General features: G+C 49.2%; 2 protein-coding genes across 4 annotated transcripts; both read right to left on the minus strand.

Moving 5' to 3' along the window:
- Positions 1 to 1747: 1747 nt before the first annotated feature.
- C14H1orf56 (chromosome 14 C1orf56 homolog) lies at positions 1748 to 2908 on the minus strand. Its single transcript, XM_042054132.1, has 2 exons — positions 2814 to 2908; positions 1748 to 2705 (listed from the first exon to the last, which is right to left on the minus strand). The coding sequence occupies exons 1-2, from the start codon at positions 2906 to 2908 to the stop codon at positions 1748 to 1750; spliced, it is 1053 nt and encodes a 350-aa protein (XP_041910066.1).
- A 626-nt stretch (positions 2909 to 3534) lies between these two features.
- Bnipl (BCL2 interacting protein like) lies at positions 3535 to 13241 on the minus strand. Of its 3 annotated transcripts, XM_038311851.1 has the most exons (10): positions 13195 to 13241; positions 12239 to 12334; positions 11867 to 11931; positions 10410 to 10634; positions 7123 to 7305; positions 6425 to 6527; positions 6156 to 6287; positions 4790 to 4876; positions 4519 to 4617; positions 3535 to 3772 (listed from the first exon to the last, which is right to left on the minus strand). In XM_038311851.1, exons 1-10 carry the CDS (start codon positions 13239 to 13241, stop codon positions 3712 to 3714), a joined length of 1098 nt encoding a protein of 365 aa, XP_038167779.1. In that variant the 3' UTR covers positions 3535 to 3711. The 3 variants fall into 3 exon arrangements, with proteins under 3 accessions (XP_038167779.1, XP_038167780.1, XP_038167781.1); XM_038311852.1 differs by lacking the exons at positions 6156 to 6287; positions 12239 to 12334; XM_038311853.1 differs by lacking the exons at positions 12239 to 12334; positions 13195 to 13241 and having other exon boundaries at positions 10410 to 10640.
- Between the last annotated feature and the right edge of the window lie 1342 nt (positions 13242 to 14583).

Raw genomic sequence — 14583 nt, forward strand, 5'->3', positions numbered from 1 at the left:
TGAGACAGGGTCGCACTGTGTAGCTCTGGCTGTCCTGAACTCACTATGTAGACCAGACTGGCCTCGAACTCAGAGATCTACTTCCTCAAGCACTGGGATTAAAGGTGGCACCACCACACCCAGCTTCTTTGAGAAATTTTAAGTTGCTGGACAGTCCTTTGGGTCCTGGTGGGGAAGCTGGTTTCAGTTTTGTGGCTGTCACTATGTTCTTTCTTCAGCGAAGGAATTGAACCTATTACCTTTGCATGGACTAGGAAAGACCACTGAACTACCTACCCCAGCCCTATTGGCTTGTAAACCTGTCTCTTCAGCAGTAAACAGAAAACGACCCTATAAGCTGAGGGCAGATTCAAGTGCCATATCTGGAGTGAGCGCTCAGCTATTGGCTGTTACTGCTGCAATGCATTAAATCAAAACTGTGTTGATCAGAGTTGGAGAGATGGCTCAGCACTGGCTGCCCTTCCAGAGGGTATGGGTTCAAGTTCCAGCACCCACATGGCTATTCACAATCATCTGTAATAACAGTTACAGAGAACCATCCCTTTTCTGATTTCTGTGGGTACCAGGAATATATGCTACACAGACATATACACAGGCAAAATACATTTACACAATGATTTTTTAACTCAATTAATCATTAATCAGTTAATATGTCCCATGTCCGTTGTCTGTGAATTGAGTCTTTACAGCCAAGCATGTTAGGAAAGTTGTAGAGGTTAGCCAGGACTCTACTAAGATTCTCAAAAAGAAAAAAGGTGCCAGGTGGTGGTGGCACACACCTTTAATCCCAGGACTCAGGAGGCAGAGGCAGGTGGATCTCTGAGTTCGAGGCCAGCCTGGTCTACAAGAGCTAGTTCCAGGACAGGCTCTAGAAACTACAGGGAAACCCTGTCTCCAAAAAACAAAACAAAACAAAACAAAAAAAGGTAAAGAAGTCTTTATTTGGGCAATAAATAACTGATAACCAAGGGCTGGAATGATGCTCAGCAGTTAGAGCACTGTCTGCTCCTGAGTTCAATTCCCAGCAACCACATGGTGGCTGACAACCATTCATAATGAGATCTGGTGCCCTCTTCTGGATGCAGGCATATATGCAGGCAGAACACTATACATAATAAATCTTTTTTTAAAAAAGAAATTAAGAATCTGATGACCAGTAAGTGTTCAAAAAGTGATAAGACACGGTTGTTACACGTCTGTTATCCCAGGACTCTAGGCGTGGTTGCACCCTTGGCTACACAGAGAGTTTGAGGCCATCCTGAGCTTTATGAGAGACCATCTCTGGCTGTCAAGATCACTCTAGTGCTGACCACCTGAGTTTGACCCCTGGAAATCACATGGTGGAATGAGAGAACGAGCTCCCACCAGTTGTCCTGACCTCCACAAGGTCTTAGTGACACACAACAGACATGCACACAAATATTAAAAAAAAAAAAAAAAAGCACCAGGTGCATTGGCACAGGCCTTTAATTCCAGCAGAGGCAGGAGGATCTGTCTGAGTTCAAGGTCAGCCTGGTCTATATAGTAAGCTCCAGGACAGCCAGGGCTACATAGAGAAACCTTGTCTCAAACCCCCTCCCCCCCAAAAAAGCCCACAAAACAACCAAGTAAAAACACCAAATGGGCCAAGGATAACCAGTGCACGATACAACTCAGCAACTGAACAGGTAAGTCAGTAACAGCTCCCACAAGCATACTGCCTGTGTTAGCAACAAGATTTGGGACACCACCACGACTTTTCAAATAGTCAAGGAACGTCCTGCTCATCAGCAAAACAACTTACTGGTTGCATCTCTGTGAACACTGAAGAAAGGCTATTCCAGATGTCCTCTAGGCTGATCCTGACACGTTTCCAAAAGGCAAGAGCTGGGTTAGGGCTCGGGCTAGTGGGTGGGAGGATGGGTCTGCGTCTCAGGTGGACAGGGGCCTGAGGAGAGGTGGTGCTCGTCGCCGTGGTGGGTGAACTGCAGCCACTGTCAGGACAGAGACTGGAGTCCAGAGGGCACTCCTCCAGCAGCTTGTTGCAAGGGCACTGCTGGTAGGTGCAAGGCCGGTGCTCCGTGCGGAGTTCGTTCAGTGCCCCAATTCGAAGGCGCCCAGAAACACCATGCAGCTTTCCGGCGCGGCTCCTGCTCATGGTACCCGACTTACAGTGGCAGTGCCATGGGCCCCAAGGCATCAGCATCACCCGCAGATCCTCAGGAGCTGGCATGGCTGTGGGTGATGCTTTTCGCCACGGGGTCGGGGTGGACCCAGGTGTCGACCACTGGTGCAGGGTGCTCTCGGGAGTCTCGGAAGTCAGGTCCACAGTAGGCTTTGAAGTGAGGGGTGGCAGTTCGGTGGTCATCCTAATCTCTCGCTCCTGGCTATTGGCTACAAACCTCCCGGGGGCTGTGCTAACACTCATAGTATTGGAGGTCGAAGAGAGAGGTGCAGGGTAGGTGGTTTTTCTGACGTCAATCACAGCTCCCTCTTCCAAGGAGCCATCGTACTCATTGAAGTTGGATACTGATGAGCGGCTAATACCTGTCACAGTGGACAGGAGCTCAGCGGCTGCCGGGGCGGCCAGGCGGTCAGCAGTGGCCAGCGCATCATTCTCATCCTCTACAGTTACCTTCGCCTTCTGGTGTACACTGTTCCGGGTAGTGACGCTTGTGCTCCGGAGGCTGCGGGCTGGGCCAAAGCGGACGCTGACCCGCTGCATCCCAGTTGTGTTCGCGGTCGGGTTCGCGGTCGGGTTTGAGGTCGGGTTTGACGTTGGGTTTGAGGTCGGGTTCGACGTTGGGTTTGAGGTCGGGTTTGACGTTGGGTTTGACGTTGGGTTTGACGTCTGGTCTTGGGCCCCCGCCGCCCGGAGCCCCAAACTAAGCAGCAGGGCCCAGAGCAGCATGCAGGCGGCGGGGACCATGGGGCTGGGAAGGTCGAGAGGTAGGTCCAGGCGCCTACCTTCTCTCCCTCCCTTCCACTCTCCACCAACCCTCCAGGTCTCGAGGTCCTGTGAACCGACTGAGAGGGTGCTCCAAGGCGCGTGCCACGCCCCTCCCCTAAGTGCTCGGATTCCCGGATTCCCGCGCAGGGCCAGCAGCCCCAGGGGCTGAGCTAAAAAATCACCAGGAACTCTGGTGAGCAAGAATTCTGTGCCGGAACCGAAAGGTGGATTATGATGTAAGAACTTGGAGGAAACTTGTTCGACTTAAATCTCTCATCACAGTTTATTAAAGGCCACAGGTCTGAATTTACTAACAAGGGTGAGAACGCCAGCTTTGGTAGCAATTCTTCCCAGGATCACAGGAGGAGACTAAGGGATTGGCTCTTCAAGAGTCTGCAAGATGGCTCCTGGGATCCCAGCAGACAGGCTGGCTGTGGTTGTTGGTTAAACCCTCACCTTCCCTCCACCTCCCCTCAAAAGGCTGCTAAGACAACCAGCTGGGAAGGATCCCAGAGGTTTTGATTACAGAGAAGGAATATGAGACCCACATGTTTTATAGCTAAAGCAGAATTAAAACCCAGAGCCCTGCCCTTCCAATACCACACTCGGTCTTCCTTTTGGAAGCCAAAATGCAAGTCACCCCACATAAAGGGTTCCCACCCTCAAATCCCAGCTTGAAGGCAGTGTCCAGAAGCAGGGATCCAGTGGAACTTGGGGGGTCAGCATGAGATGATTTTCAGAACAGCTCCAGTGTGCAGAGCAATCACCACCTTGGCCTGAGTCTACGGCCCCTTGTCCAGTTTTGTGTTAGGTGCCTTTGAGCCATGGAGATCCTGATCCAGCCTACAGAGGGTTGGAGGACAGAAGCCAGGGGAATTAGGAGCAAGAAATGGGGCGCTTGAGTCGCTTTCCTTCTCTGCTCACTGACTACTGTCTCTTTGCTGCTGGCTTACCTACCCATAATTTGTTTTAGTGTTTGTTTGTTTGATGCCCTCCTCAGTGTCTCTTGCATAATTTTTTATTTGTTCTTTAAATTTTGTTTACATACCAAAAACTTTGTTTAAATTATTTATGAATGTGCACACATGCATGGCATGGATTTATCCCACCACTAGGTTTAATTTATTTTTATTTTTTTAATATTTATTTATTATGTATACAATATTCTGTCTGTGTGTATGTCTGCAGGCCAGAAGAGGGCACCAGACCTCTTTACAGATGGTTGTGAGCCACCATGTGGTTGCCGGGAATTGAACTCAGGACCTTTGGAAGAGCAGGCAATGCTCTTAACCACTGAGCCATTTCTCCAGCCCTAGGTTTAATTTATTTATGAATGTGCACGCATGCATGCCGTGATTTATCCCACCACTAGGGTCTGGAAGTCAAACTCAAGTTGTCAAGCTTGTCAGCGGGTACCTTTACCCACTAAGTCATCTCCCTGTTCCCCCTTCACTGTTCTTGACAAATGTAATAGTGTCCTTAACTTCTCTCTAGGTGTATGAGGTTTCCCCCTATATGTCTTAGTTCTTTCTATCTCCCCAGAGACACTAAGAAACAGGACAACCAGCACCCTTAAGTGCCGGACTCACTGTCTGACAACTTCAGGGATGTGGACTTGATCTAGGGAGATGAGTTGAGCCAGCTCCCCAAGGCTGTCCAGAAATCGGATCTTTCGCGTGAACTTGGAACTGAAGAGAGAATAAATCAATTATGTTCTGTATCGGGAGACTAACCCTGGAGGATCTCAGAGAAGTGGGGCAAGCAGAGTGGCAAGGCTGAAGAGGAGTAGGGTACCACCTCCTCACTGGCAGTAGTGACAATAGAGGAAGGGATGTCTACAGGTGTGTCTTGAACTAGTACCTGATAAAGGGCCGAACCAGTGCCAGGAACGCCTTCACATACCATGTAGCGTGGACAACCACCAGGGCTCGAAGGTTTTTCCGAAGCCTGAGGAAGAATCCAATATGACCATATGTTCCCTGTTCCGCCTTAGTCCATGAAGAACAGGTGGGTTATTTTCTGCAGGCTCCTCGGTGTCTCTCTTCCAAATTTCTCTGGCAGCTGTGCCTAATCCCCAATTTACTCAGCCCTCTATACTCTAAGTTTCGGGGATGTTCCTTCACTAGCTCCTCTGTCTCTGCGATTCAGTTCCCTCCAGCCCACATAGGTTCCTTTCTCCATCGTCTCCGCCATGCAGCCCAAGAGACATAAAAGTCCGAGAGGAAGTTGGGTGTAATGGTGCCTGTGATCTGAGCACTCTGCTGTGACCCCTGCAGAAGCAAAGAGGTCAGGAATTCAAGGACAACTGGGGCTACAGTGAGATTCCAAGCCATGTAAAATGAACTCCTGCTCCAAACAAGAAACAACAAAACTCTTAAGTAGGAAAAAGACCAGCAAGGAGGAAAAACAGAAACGATTCAAGAAGAAAAGTAAACAAGGGTGAGAAGGCCATAGCAGACACGCTGATAACACCTGTTTGTTATCCGCGCACTGGGGAGGCAGAGAGGCAGGAAGACCAGGAGTTCAGGGTATGTTTGGCTACACAGATAGTTCAAGGCGAGCCTCGATTATATGAGACCCTATTTCCAATAAAAATAAATAAATGGCTGGGAAGTGGCGGTGGTGGTGCATGCCTTCAATCCCAAAGGAGGTAGAGGCAGGCAGATCTCTGTGAGTTAGAAGCCAGCCCGGTCTACAGAGAGAATTCCAGGACACCCAGGACTGTTTATACAGAGAAACCCTGTCTTGAAAGACAAAAACCAAACACAATGAGGGGAATGATGTATACATCGGGGATGAAGGAAGAAGAAGAGAAAGCAGTGGAGGTGTGGAAGGGAAGGGGCAAGACTGGGGAAAGGGAGAGAGACTCCGGTGCGGGCAGCGTGCCATGGGGAGTCACAAGGAGTCTGACCAGGAAAGCTAAGTGACCTGTCCACAGTGCACTGAGTCCTAAGGGCTACAACAGGAGACCCCTCTGAAGAGATGTAGGAGGACAAAGAAAGGAGGGAGTAGGGATGGTGACCCAGGCCAGTGGTCCCAGTACTCAAGAGGCTGGGCGGGACAAGGGGACTGTGACCTTGAGGACAATGTGGGCTGCTGCGCACAGGGAGTCATTCTCGGGAAAGAAAGAGGGAAAACAACAAAGGGATCAAATGGAAGAAGAAAACAATAGAAAAAAGAGGACGCTATAGCAGAGAGCTGTGTCCCTCTTGCCCTGGGGTCTCACCTCCTATCCAAGGTGCGGTAACACTGGCGTATCCAGCCCAGAGGTGGTACCTGGGCCCTGCGTGTGCCTCCACTCAAGTGAACAAGCAGATAATTTTCAGCTACCAGCAGTTCCAGAGTTCCCACCATATACCTGGGGACAACGTTGTAGCGGAGGTGTATGCTGTGTTTGGGGGCTCAGACACATGAATGCAGGGATTCTCGGACAGGGGTCTTTGCCACTCTCCTCCCTTAGTCCCCTTTACAAGCCTTTTCAGGTTTCCACCTCACCTGAACAAGTGTTCCATGACGTAGGTGTAGTTGGGAATGCTGCTTGGGGGTAGATAGCAGGAAGCAAAGAGGATGACAGCATTGAGGCCATCACCATGGTAACCTGGGGGCCAATACGGGAAAAATTTACTCAGTTACAAATCTGTAAATAGTACTTCTACTTAGGATAAGGGATACTGAGCCTTGGGAAGTCAGGAAGGATGCTAAACCTAACAACTGAGTCTCCAGCTACGGAACATTAGTCAAGCTACCAGAGGTTTCTTTGTGTGTGTTTTTTTATGTTGTGTATGAGTGTGTTGCCTGCATGTATGCATGTGCACCACAGGGAAGGGAAGAGCTTGTGAGAGCACCTGGAACTGGAGTTACTGGCAGTTGTGAACTGTCATGTGATTGCTGGGAAGTCCAGCTGCTTTGCGGGAGCAACAAGACCTCTTGCCTGCTGAGCCATCTCGGTACAGCTGTTGCCACAGCTGATGTTTTCATTTATTTATTTATTTCATTTATTATTATTGTGTACATGCACGGATGGGTCCATGTGGGGGGTCAGAGGACAACTTTAGCTAGCGGGGTTAGTTCTCCTTGCACCTCTCCATGGGCTCTGGGGATCAGACCCAGGTTGCCAGGCACGCATAGCAAGCACCTTGACTCACTGGCTCGCAATGCCGTAGTTTTCATGCCCGGTCTGCCTCTGTCATTACCTCCATGAGATAGCACTTTCCTATAGGGCTCAATGACGGTCATGTCCACTCGCTGCTCTCGCTGTCCTGTCCGGAACACTCTCCAGCGATGGCCGTCTTCTCCAGCCACGTCCCACACACAACCCCGGCCCAGCCTCTCAGCTGCCTCGCTGGCCCCCAGGCCTTCTGCCCGAGGCAAATCATCTAAAACACAGTTTTTTTGGGGGGGAGTGGGGAGATGCACAAAGCAGATTTCTTGTAATTTCCTGGTTTGTTGGAGTTTCTCCTCAAATTTTTGTTGTTTGAGTTTCTGAGAGAAGGTCCCACTGCGTGGCTCAGGCTAGTCTCCAATTCATGGTTCTTCTGCCTCACCTTTCTGAGTGCTAGGATGATTCATTTATTTACTCGTTTACTCATTCATTCATTCATTTATTGAGACAGGGTTTCTCTGTGTGGCTCTGGCTGTCCTGGAATTCGTTCTGTAGAACAGGCTGGCCTCGAACTCACAGAGATCCGCCTGCCTCTGCCTCCCAAGTGCTGGGATTAAAGGCGTGCGCCACCATGGCACAGTCTGAGTGCTAGGATTACCAGGTGTCCACTACTACATCTGACTGAATATACTATTTACTCTCTCACGTTTTAATATTTCTTTTCTTTTTCTTCTCTTTTCCCCAGACAGGATTTCTCTGTGTAGCCCTGGCTGGCCTCAGGGAGCTGCCTGCCTCTGTTTCCAGAGTGCTGGGACTACTCAATGAACTCAACTCTATGTATCTTTTTTCTACCACTCCCTAACTTTCCCCTTTTCCTTAGGGTGCTCTCTCATCTCTCTCTCGCCTCTCTCCCTCTCTCTTGCCTCTTTCCCTCTCTCTCTTTCTCCTCAATCTCAAGCTACCTGGACCGGTCTTTAATTCACTACATAACCAATGATGACCTTGAATTTCTGTCTGTACTTCCCAACCCCTGGGATTATAGGTATGCCCACTCATGCACAGCTTCTACCAGGGATCAAACCCAGGGCTTTGGGCATGATAGGCAAGCAGCACTCTGACCTAAGCTACATCCCCACACCTCCTTTTTTCTTTTAGATGAAGTCTCAATTGTATTCCATGTAGGTATTGAACTTTCAGTCCTCCCACCTGAGCCTGCCCAGTGGCTGGGGGCTTCACTGTACTCTCCAGCTCACACACTCTTCTTTCCTTCTTCTCTTTTTGAGACAGGGTCTCACCCTGTAGCCTTGGCTGCCCTAGGACTCACTGTTTGCTGCCCGGGCTGGCTTCAAGCTCACTATGTATTAATTAATTTTTTGATTAATCATTTAGTTTGTTTGTTGTTATTGCTGTTATTTTGTGTGTGTTTAGGTTTTTGGAAACAGAATGTTTCTATTTATCCTTGAAACTCAATAAGTAGATCAGGCTGGCCTCTGACTCACAGAGACTGCCTATGTCTGCCTCCTGAGTGCTGGGATTAAAGATGTGTGCCAGCAGCTGGGTGGTGGTGGCAGCCTTTAATGTCAGCACTGGGAGGCAGGTGGAACTGTTCAAGACCAGTCTGGTCTACAGAGCAAGTTCCAGGACAGCCAGGGCTACACAGAGAAACCCTGTCTTGAAAAAACAAAAATCAAACAAACAGACAAAAAAAAATGTGTGCTAGCAACCACAGCCAGTTCTGGCTTTTTAAAACATGGGTTGTGGGGATATAGCTCAGGGCCTCATGCTTGTGTGGCAAGGACTTTGCCAAAGGAAGTTGTTTTCAGTCTATAGCCATTAAGTGTGACCAGACATCCCATGATTAAACCTTCATGTCTTTCCTCATTGTCTAGTCTGCGGAAGTCTACACCCCTTAGCATAGCAGCCACCATGACACAAACTTTGCCAGCATAACCCAGTGCTAGCTTTTCACACTCTTCCTCCTAGCTCTCCGTGTCTAGTCAGGCTTCAAGGGCGTCACTCCTGACTATGTCTACTAGAACAGCCCTCTCTAACCCTGAGACATGTGACTCTTGATTTGGCATCTCCTCGCTATCCCTAACAGCCACACAGAGCCCGACCTCCAGCTGTGATTACTTCTAGGCAGTTACGATTTCCTAAGAGCAGGGCACCTTATGTATCTGTTCAGTTCATCTGGGAGACAAGCTTCCCTTTGGAGCCTAGACTGTTCTCAGACTCCTGGCAATCTTCCCACCTCAACCTAAGAGCTAGGTTCACAGGCCTGCAGCACCCTACTCCCCCTCCACCCACTTAGAGCTGGATCACAGGCCTGCAGCACCCCATTCCTCCCCCTCTGTCCCCACTCCAGCCTTTTGTTCTGATAACCTCAGGCCTGTCAGGTGGCATCTGGTGACCATAGTTCCAGTACTTGGGCGGCCACAAGACAAGAAGGATCTTGAGTTTGAGACCAGCCTGGGTTACAATAGAGATTCTGTTTCTGTCCCAAACACAACAGTAGTAAGAATTCAGTCTTAGTTCAGGAAAGCACGGAATAGGCATTTACTTTTTTTTTTTTCTGCTTTTCTTTTTTTTTTAACATTTTTATTTATGTATTTATTTATTTAGTATGTATACAATATTCTGTCTGTGTGTATGTCTGCAGGCCAGAAGAGGGCACCAGACCTCATTACAGATGTTTGTGAGCCACCATGTGGTTGCTAGGAATTGATCTCATGACCTTCAGAAGAGCAGGCAATGCTCTTAACCACTGAGCCATCTCTCCAGCCCCCCCCCCTTTTAACCTCAATATTTTTCTTTCGTTAGTCTGTTTGCTTTTTTGCTTATTTTTGAGACAAGGTATCACTATGTGTCCCAAACTGGCCTCAAACTCACAGAGATCCACCTGCCTCTGTTTCCCAAGTGCTGGGATTAAAGGCTTGAACAACCATGTCAACCTTAGGTCTTTTTCTTAACAAATTTCCCCTTCCAGCCCTTGGCTGATCTCCTGTCCATTCTGGAAGCTTCCTTTCTGAGGAAATGTTTCTGGTCTGTCTACTCAGCTACTATAATTTATTTTGGGGATTATTCATTATTTTATGTGTATGGGTGTTTTGTCTGCAAGTATGTATATGCGCCACATGCATGCCTGGTGCCCTTGAAGGTCAGAAGAGGGCAGCAGATTCTCTGGGACTGTAGTTATAGACAGCTGTCATGTGGGTGCTGGGACTCAAACCCAGGTCCTCTGGAAGAGCAACCAGTGCTCTCAACCACTGAGCCATCACTTCAGCCCCTGTTTACTATCCTAACATCCCATCCATTCACCCTGCCCTACATTTCTGTCTGCTTCGATTTTATCAGCCCCATCCTTGGGTTTGCGCCTACCTTCCCATTCAAATTCATGTCCGCTGTCAAGCTGCTCCGAGTCGGACGGTGTCTCCAGTTCATCCACCTCCAGGTCCAAGCTGCCATCCGAAGAGGAAGATTCGGAATGGTTGGGAGAAGCTCCAGTTTTTCCTCTTCCCTCGGTCAGATTCAGCTGCAATTCTGGGGCAGACAGACGCTTCCGCATAGGGCGCTGGCCACACAGGGCCAGCGTGCTGGGGGTACCTGTGGCTGGAAGACAGGAGGGGAAAAATACCCAAATGGAAAACCCGTGCCAGTTGATGGTGATTCAACAGCCCTGTGTGGGGTGGAGCCAAAGGCCTGTGATCCCAGCAATAAAAGAGACAAGAGGATCGCAAGTTAAAGGCCATTTTGGCTACAAATCAAGATAGAGAGCAGCCTGGGCTAAGTGAGTCTCTACATCAAAACAAAAAATTAACACACAAGGACTTCTATATACAGAAGTCGTGAAACCAGGCCTGGTAGCTCCCATCTGCAACTACAGCACTGGAAGGCAGGGGCAGGAGGATGCTGCAAGTTTGGTCTGCTTGTTTCTATGTGTGTGGGTATTTCTCATGCATGTTTGTCTGTTCACTACATGTATACCTGTTGCTCTAAGAGCCCAAGGAGGGGTGTCAGATCCCCTGGTTGTGAGCCACCACGTGGATTCTGGTAATCAAATGGAAGAGTAGTCAGTACTTTTAACTGAGCCATCTCTCTGGCCCTGATAGGTGCCAGTTTGAGGCCAGTTTAGAGTTGAGACTGTCAAAAAATACCTCAGGCGTGGTGGCACACACCTTTAACCCCAGTGCCCAGGAGGCAGAGACAGGCAGATCTCTGAGTTCAAAGTCAGTCTAGTCTACAGATGAGTTCCAGGCTAGTTAAGGTTACATAGGGAGACCCCGTTTCAAACAGACAAAACAACAGTAACAAAAAACACTTAAAATAAAATTTTTAAAGGAGCTAATACCAGCTAAGAAGTAGTGGCACATGACTTTAATCCCAGCACTCGGGAGGCAGAGGCAGGCGGATCTCTGTGAGTTCAAGGCCAGCCTGGTTTACAGAGTGAGTTCCAGGACAGCCAGGGCTAGACAGAGAGACCCTGTCTTGAAAAACCAAAAATAACAAAAAAGATAACACCTGTGAATTTGAGACAGAGAAGAGACACAGGGCAAGTGGAAAGGGAGAAAGAACTGCAAAGGACAGAAGCTACACAGTAAAGATTCTTGCCTAAAAACAGCCTCAGAAGCCGGGTGGTGGTGGTGGCGCACACCTTTAATCCCAGCACTCGGGAGGCAGAAGCAGGTGGATCTCTGTGAGTTCCAGGATTGCCAGTACTATTCACAGAGAAACCCTGTCTTGAAAAACCAACAAAACAAAACACCAAAAACAAAAAACAAAACAGCCCCAGGAGTAGAGTCAGACTCGAGGTCTACTTCCCACTTGCCTTTCCCTACCGGCCTGTGAGTCTCTCTGAGGGTCTTCGGGATTTCCAGCTGAGCCAGCCTCCTCAGGAAGCAATCTAGGGAAGGGATGGAACAGAGACTTAGAGGCAAGCACCTAGCCAGGTGTCCTCAGCTTTCTCGCTCCACTGTGACAGTTTTCTTTCTTGCCTCTTCCTCTCCCCTAAAGATTCTGTTTCTGTGCATACGTGTTCTGCCTACATGTTTATCTGTGCACCATATGTGTGCCCGGCGCCCTTGGAGCCCAGACGGTGTCAGATCCCCTGGGACTAGAGTAAAGAATGATCGTGGTCACTATGTGGCTTCTGAGAATCAAATCTGGGTCCTCTGGAAGAGCCACAGGAGGGCAAAAGGCTCTTCCCTTACCTGGGAAACTCCTCGTCTTGCCATTCTTCCCTCAGCTCCAGCTCTCCAAGTCTCAGGGCTGCTCCTGGCTCTGCGGCTCCTGCTTTCTCCCCAGCCCTGACATCAGCCCCCACCACCCCCAAGAAGAAAAGATCATGAGACAACCTATTCAGTATCCTACAGGAGCCAGACAGCAGATGGCAGACACTAACGTGAAGAATGTGTCACAGAGGACACTTGTCTCTGTATACAGATATTCTATCTTTTCCACTCGGCTGAATCAAACCACCTACGGATGAGCTTAGCAGAGAGGCAGGGCCATCAGGCAATCCCTATGCCTCTGTGGTAGTGACTTCACCTGCAGTGTAGGCACAGAAGGCATCCCACACCACAACTGGTTGGAGCCCAGACAAACCTGGCCAGTTAACCCTGAGCAAAGCACTAGCAGATGGCACCTAGTCAGCCCCACCTCTCCTCCACTGTGCTGGGAAAATGAGGCACATCTAATGACAGGGAGAAAGGACAGATTCACTGGGAAGCAGAACCCGGGTATAAATTCAGTTCTGGCCAGGCGGTGGTGGCACAAGCCTTTTTAATCCCAGCACTCGGGAGGCAGAGGCAGGCAGATCTCTGTGAGTTCGAGGCCAGCCTGGTCTACAAGAGCTATTTCCAGGACAGGCTCCAAAGCTACAGAGAAACCCTGTCTGAAAACAAAACAAAACAAAACAAAACAAAAAGAAAAATTCAGCTCTGGGCCAGATTTCCAGTCTAGAGAGTGGGGGTTTAATAAGAAAGAGAAAGGTGGTCTATCAGAGGTAAGGTAGTAACTTTCAACTGTGGAATTGTTCCATTCTGTATACGCTCCTGCCTCAAACCACCCGGTCCCTCCTCTTCATGCTCTTCTTTGAGGAATCCGGGAAGCCTTGACTGGTTGGAACCGCCCTCTCCGCCTGCAGTCAGGGCAAGCCCTTACTCACCCTCCTTCTCCTAATGTCATTTTCCCCGTTTCCTGCACAGTCCCCATCTTCCACGTTGTCCCGTGTTCTCTGAACACTTTATGAAGGGTAGGAGGCTGTGATCCCAGCCCCCACCACTCTTTCCTTTTCTGTTTCAGCTGTTGCTCTGGCCTCTAAGGAGGTGTGGAAGGGAGGCAACCTCATCTTCAAACAGGTTTTGCCACCTCCCCTCCCAAGGAGCAGGTCTGCCCCAAAGCCCAGCCTCTTGTGTGGGGGCGGGCTTTCGGGTGGAGAGGGAGATTTCCAGGGTGGCCGTTTGTTGTTCTCCAGACCAGATTCTTCATAACCTGGAAGTCCCTTGTTTTGCTCTTTTAAGAGGGAGGGGGCGTTAAAAGACAATTTTATGTTTTTGCATTCCTGGGGAAGCCTGAAGCTAATGATGGATAAGAATCTTTTTCTGAAAATCCGAGGCCGGGCTACGCAATTGAATCCAGAGCTCACTGACTGATTCTTCTAGTTTTAGCTAGCCAGCATAACCCCAGCAATTCCCCAAGAGCTGGAGGCAGAATCTGCCCAGCCTTTGAGTGATCTGGAGATCCAAACCTGGGTCCTCTTGCTTGAATAAGTGCTTATCCAAAAAGCCAGCTCCCCAAACCTTTATTTTTCAGTGTCTTACATTCAAACAGTATGATGGGGAAAACTGTGGGTGATCTTTCTGCCTCAGCTCCTTGGGAGCTAGGTTTTACTTTTACTCCTCACTGCCGCTGCCCCCTCCTCCTAGAGGGTTTCCCTGTAGTTTCTAGAGCCTGTCCTGGAACTAGCTCCTGTAGACCAGGCTGGCCTCGAAATCAGAGATCCGCCTGCCTCTGCCTCCTGAGTGCAGGGATTAAAGGTGTGCGCCACCACCGCCCGGCTGGTTTTACTTATTTTTAAAATATGATTTAGTGTGTGTGTGTGTGACATCTTGTGAGACTGGTACTCTCCTTCCACCTCAGGATCAGCTTCACTGAGTGCCTTTGTCCTCATCATCTTGGGACCCCAGCAGCTAGCTTTTAAAAGCAGGTCCTGGTGAGGGTTTGTAATCTCTGCTACTCAGGAGGCTGAGGCAGGACTGCAAATTCAAAGCCAGCCTGGGCAACTTAGGGAGACCCTGTCTTACAAAGTTAAAACTGGTCAGTGGTAGACTGTTGTAGAATATTATTTTAAGGTGTGTTACTTTTATTTATGCTCAGAACACTTGTTTAATGATGCAAAGATGTGTCTGAATAAATAAAATTCACCCGCAGTCTGGAGGCTGAGCCAGCAGCAACTAGCTGACAGGAAGTGGTAGGGCGGAGCCAGGTGGTGAAGGGTTTATAAGGAGGGACCAGGAAGAGCACTAGGTGAGCTAGGTTGCTGCTCAGACTCTCT

This window comes from Arvicola amphibius, chromosome 14, assembly GCF_903992535.2.
Source record: "Arvicola amphibius chromosome 14, mArvAmp1.2, whole genome shotgun sequence".
NCBI lineage: Eukaryota > Metazoa > Chordata > Mammalia > Rodentia > Cricetidae > Arvicola > Arvicola amphibius.

Excerpts from the sequence above, each read along its gene's own strand:
- C14H1orf56 (XM_042054132.1), bottom strand. The coding sequence starts at position 2,908 with ATGGTCCCCGCCGCCTGCATGCTGCTCTGGGCCCTGCTGCTTAGTTTG. Across the intron at positions 2,706-2,813 it reads CAGACGTCAAACCCAACGTC|GATGCAGCGGGTCAGCGTCC; the intron begins AAACCCAACGTC and ends GAACACAACTGG.
- Bnipl (XM_038311851.1), bottom strand. The coding sequence starts at position 13,241 with ATGGGGACTGTGCAGGAAACGGGGAAAATGACATTAGGAGAAGGAGG. Across the intron at positions 11,932-12,238 it reads CAAGACGAGGAGTTTCCCAG|ATTGCTTCCTGAGGAGGCTG; the intron begins GTAAGGGAAGAG and ends TCCCTTCCCTAG. Across the intron at positions 3,773-4,518 it reads ATCCCTGAAGTTGTCAGACA|GCTGGATCAGGATCTCCATG; the intron begins GTGAGTCCGGCA and ends AACCCTCTGTAG.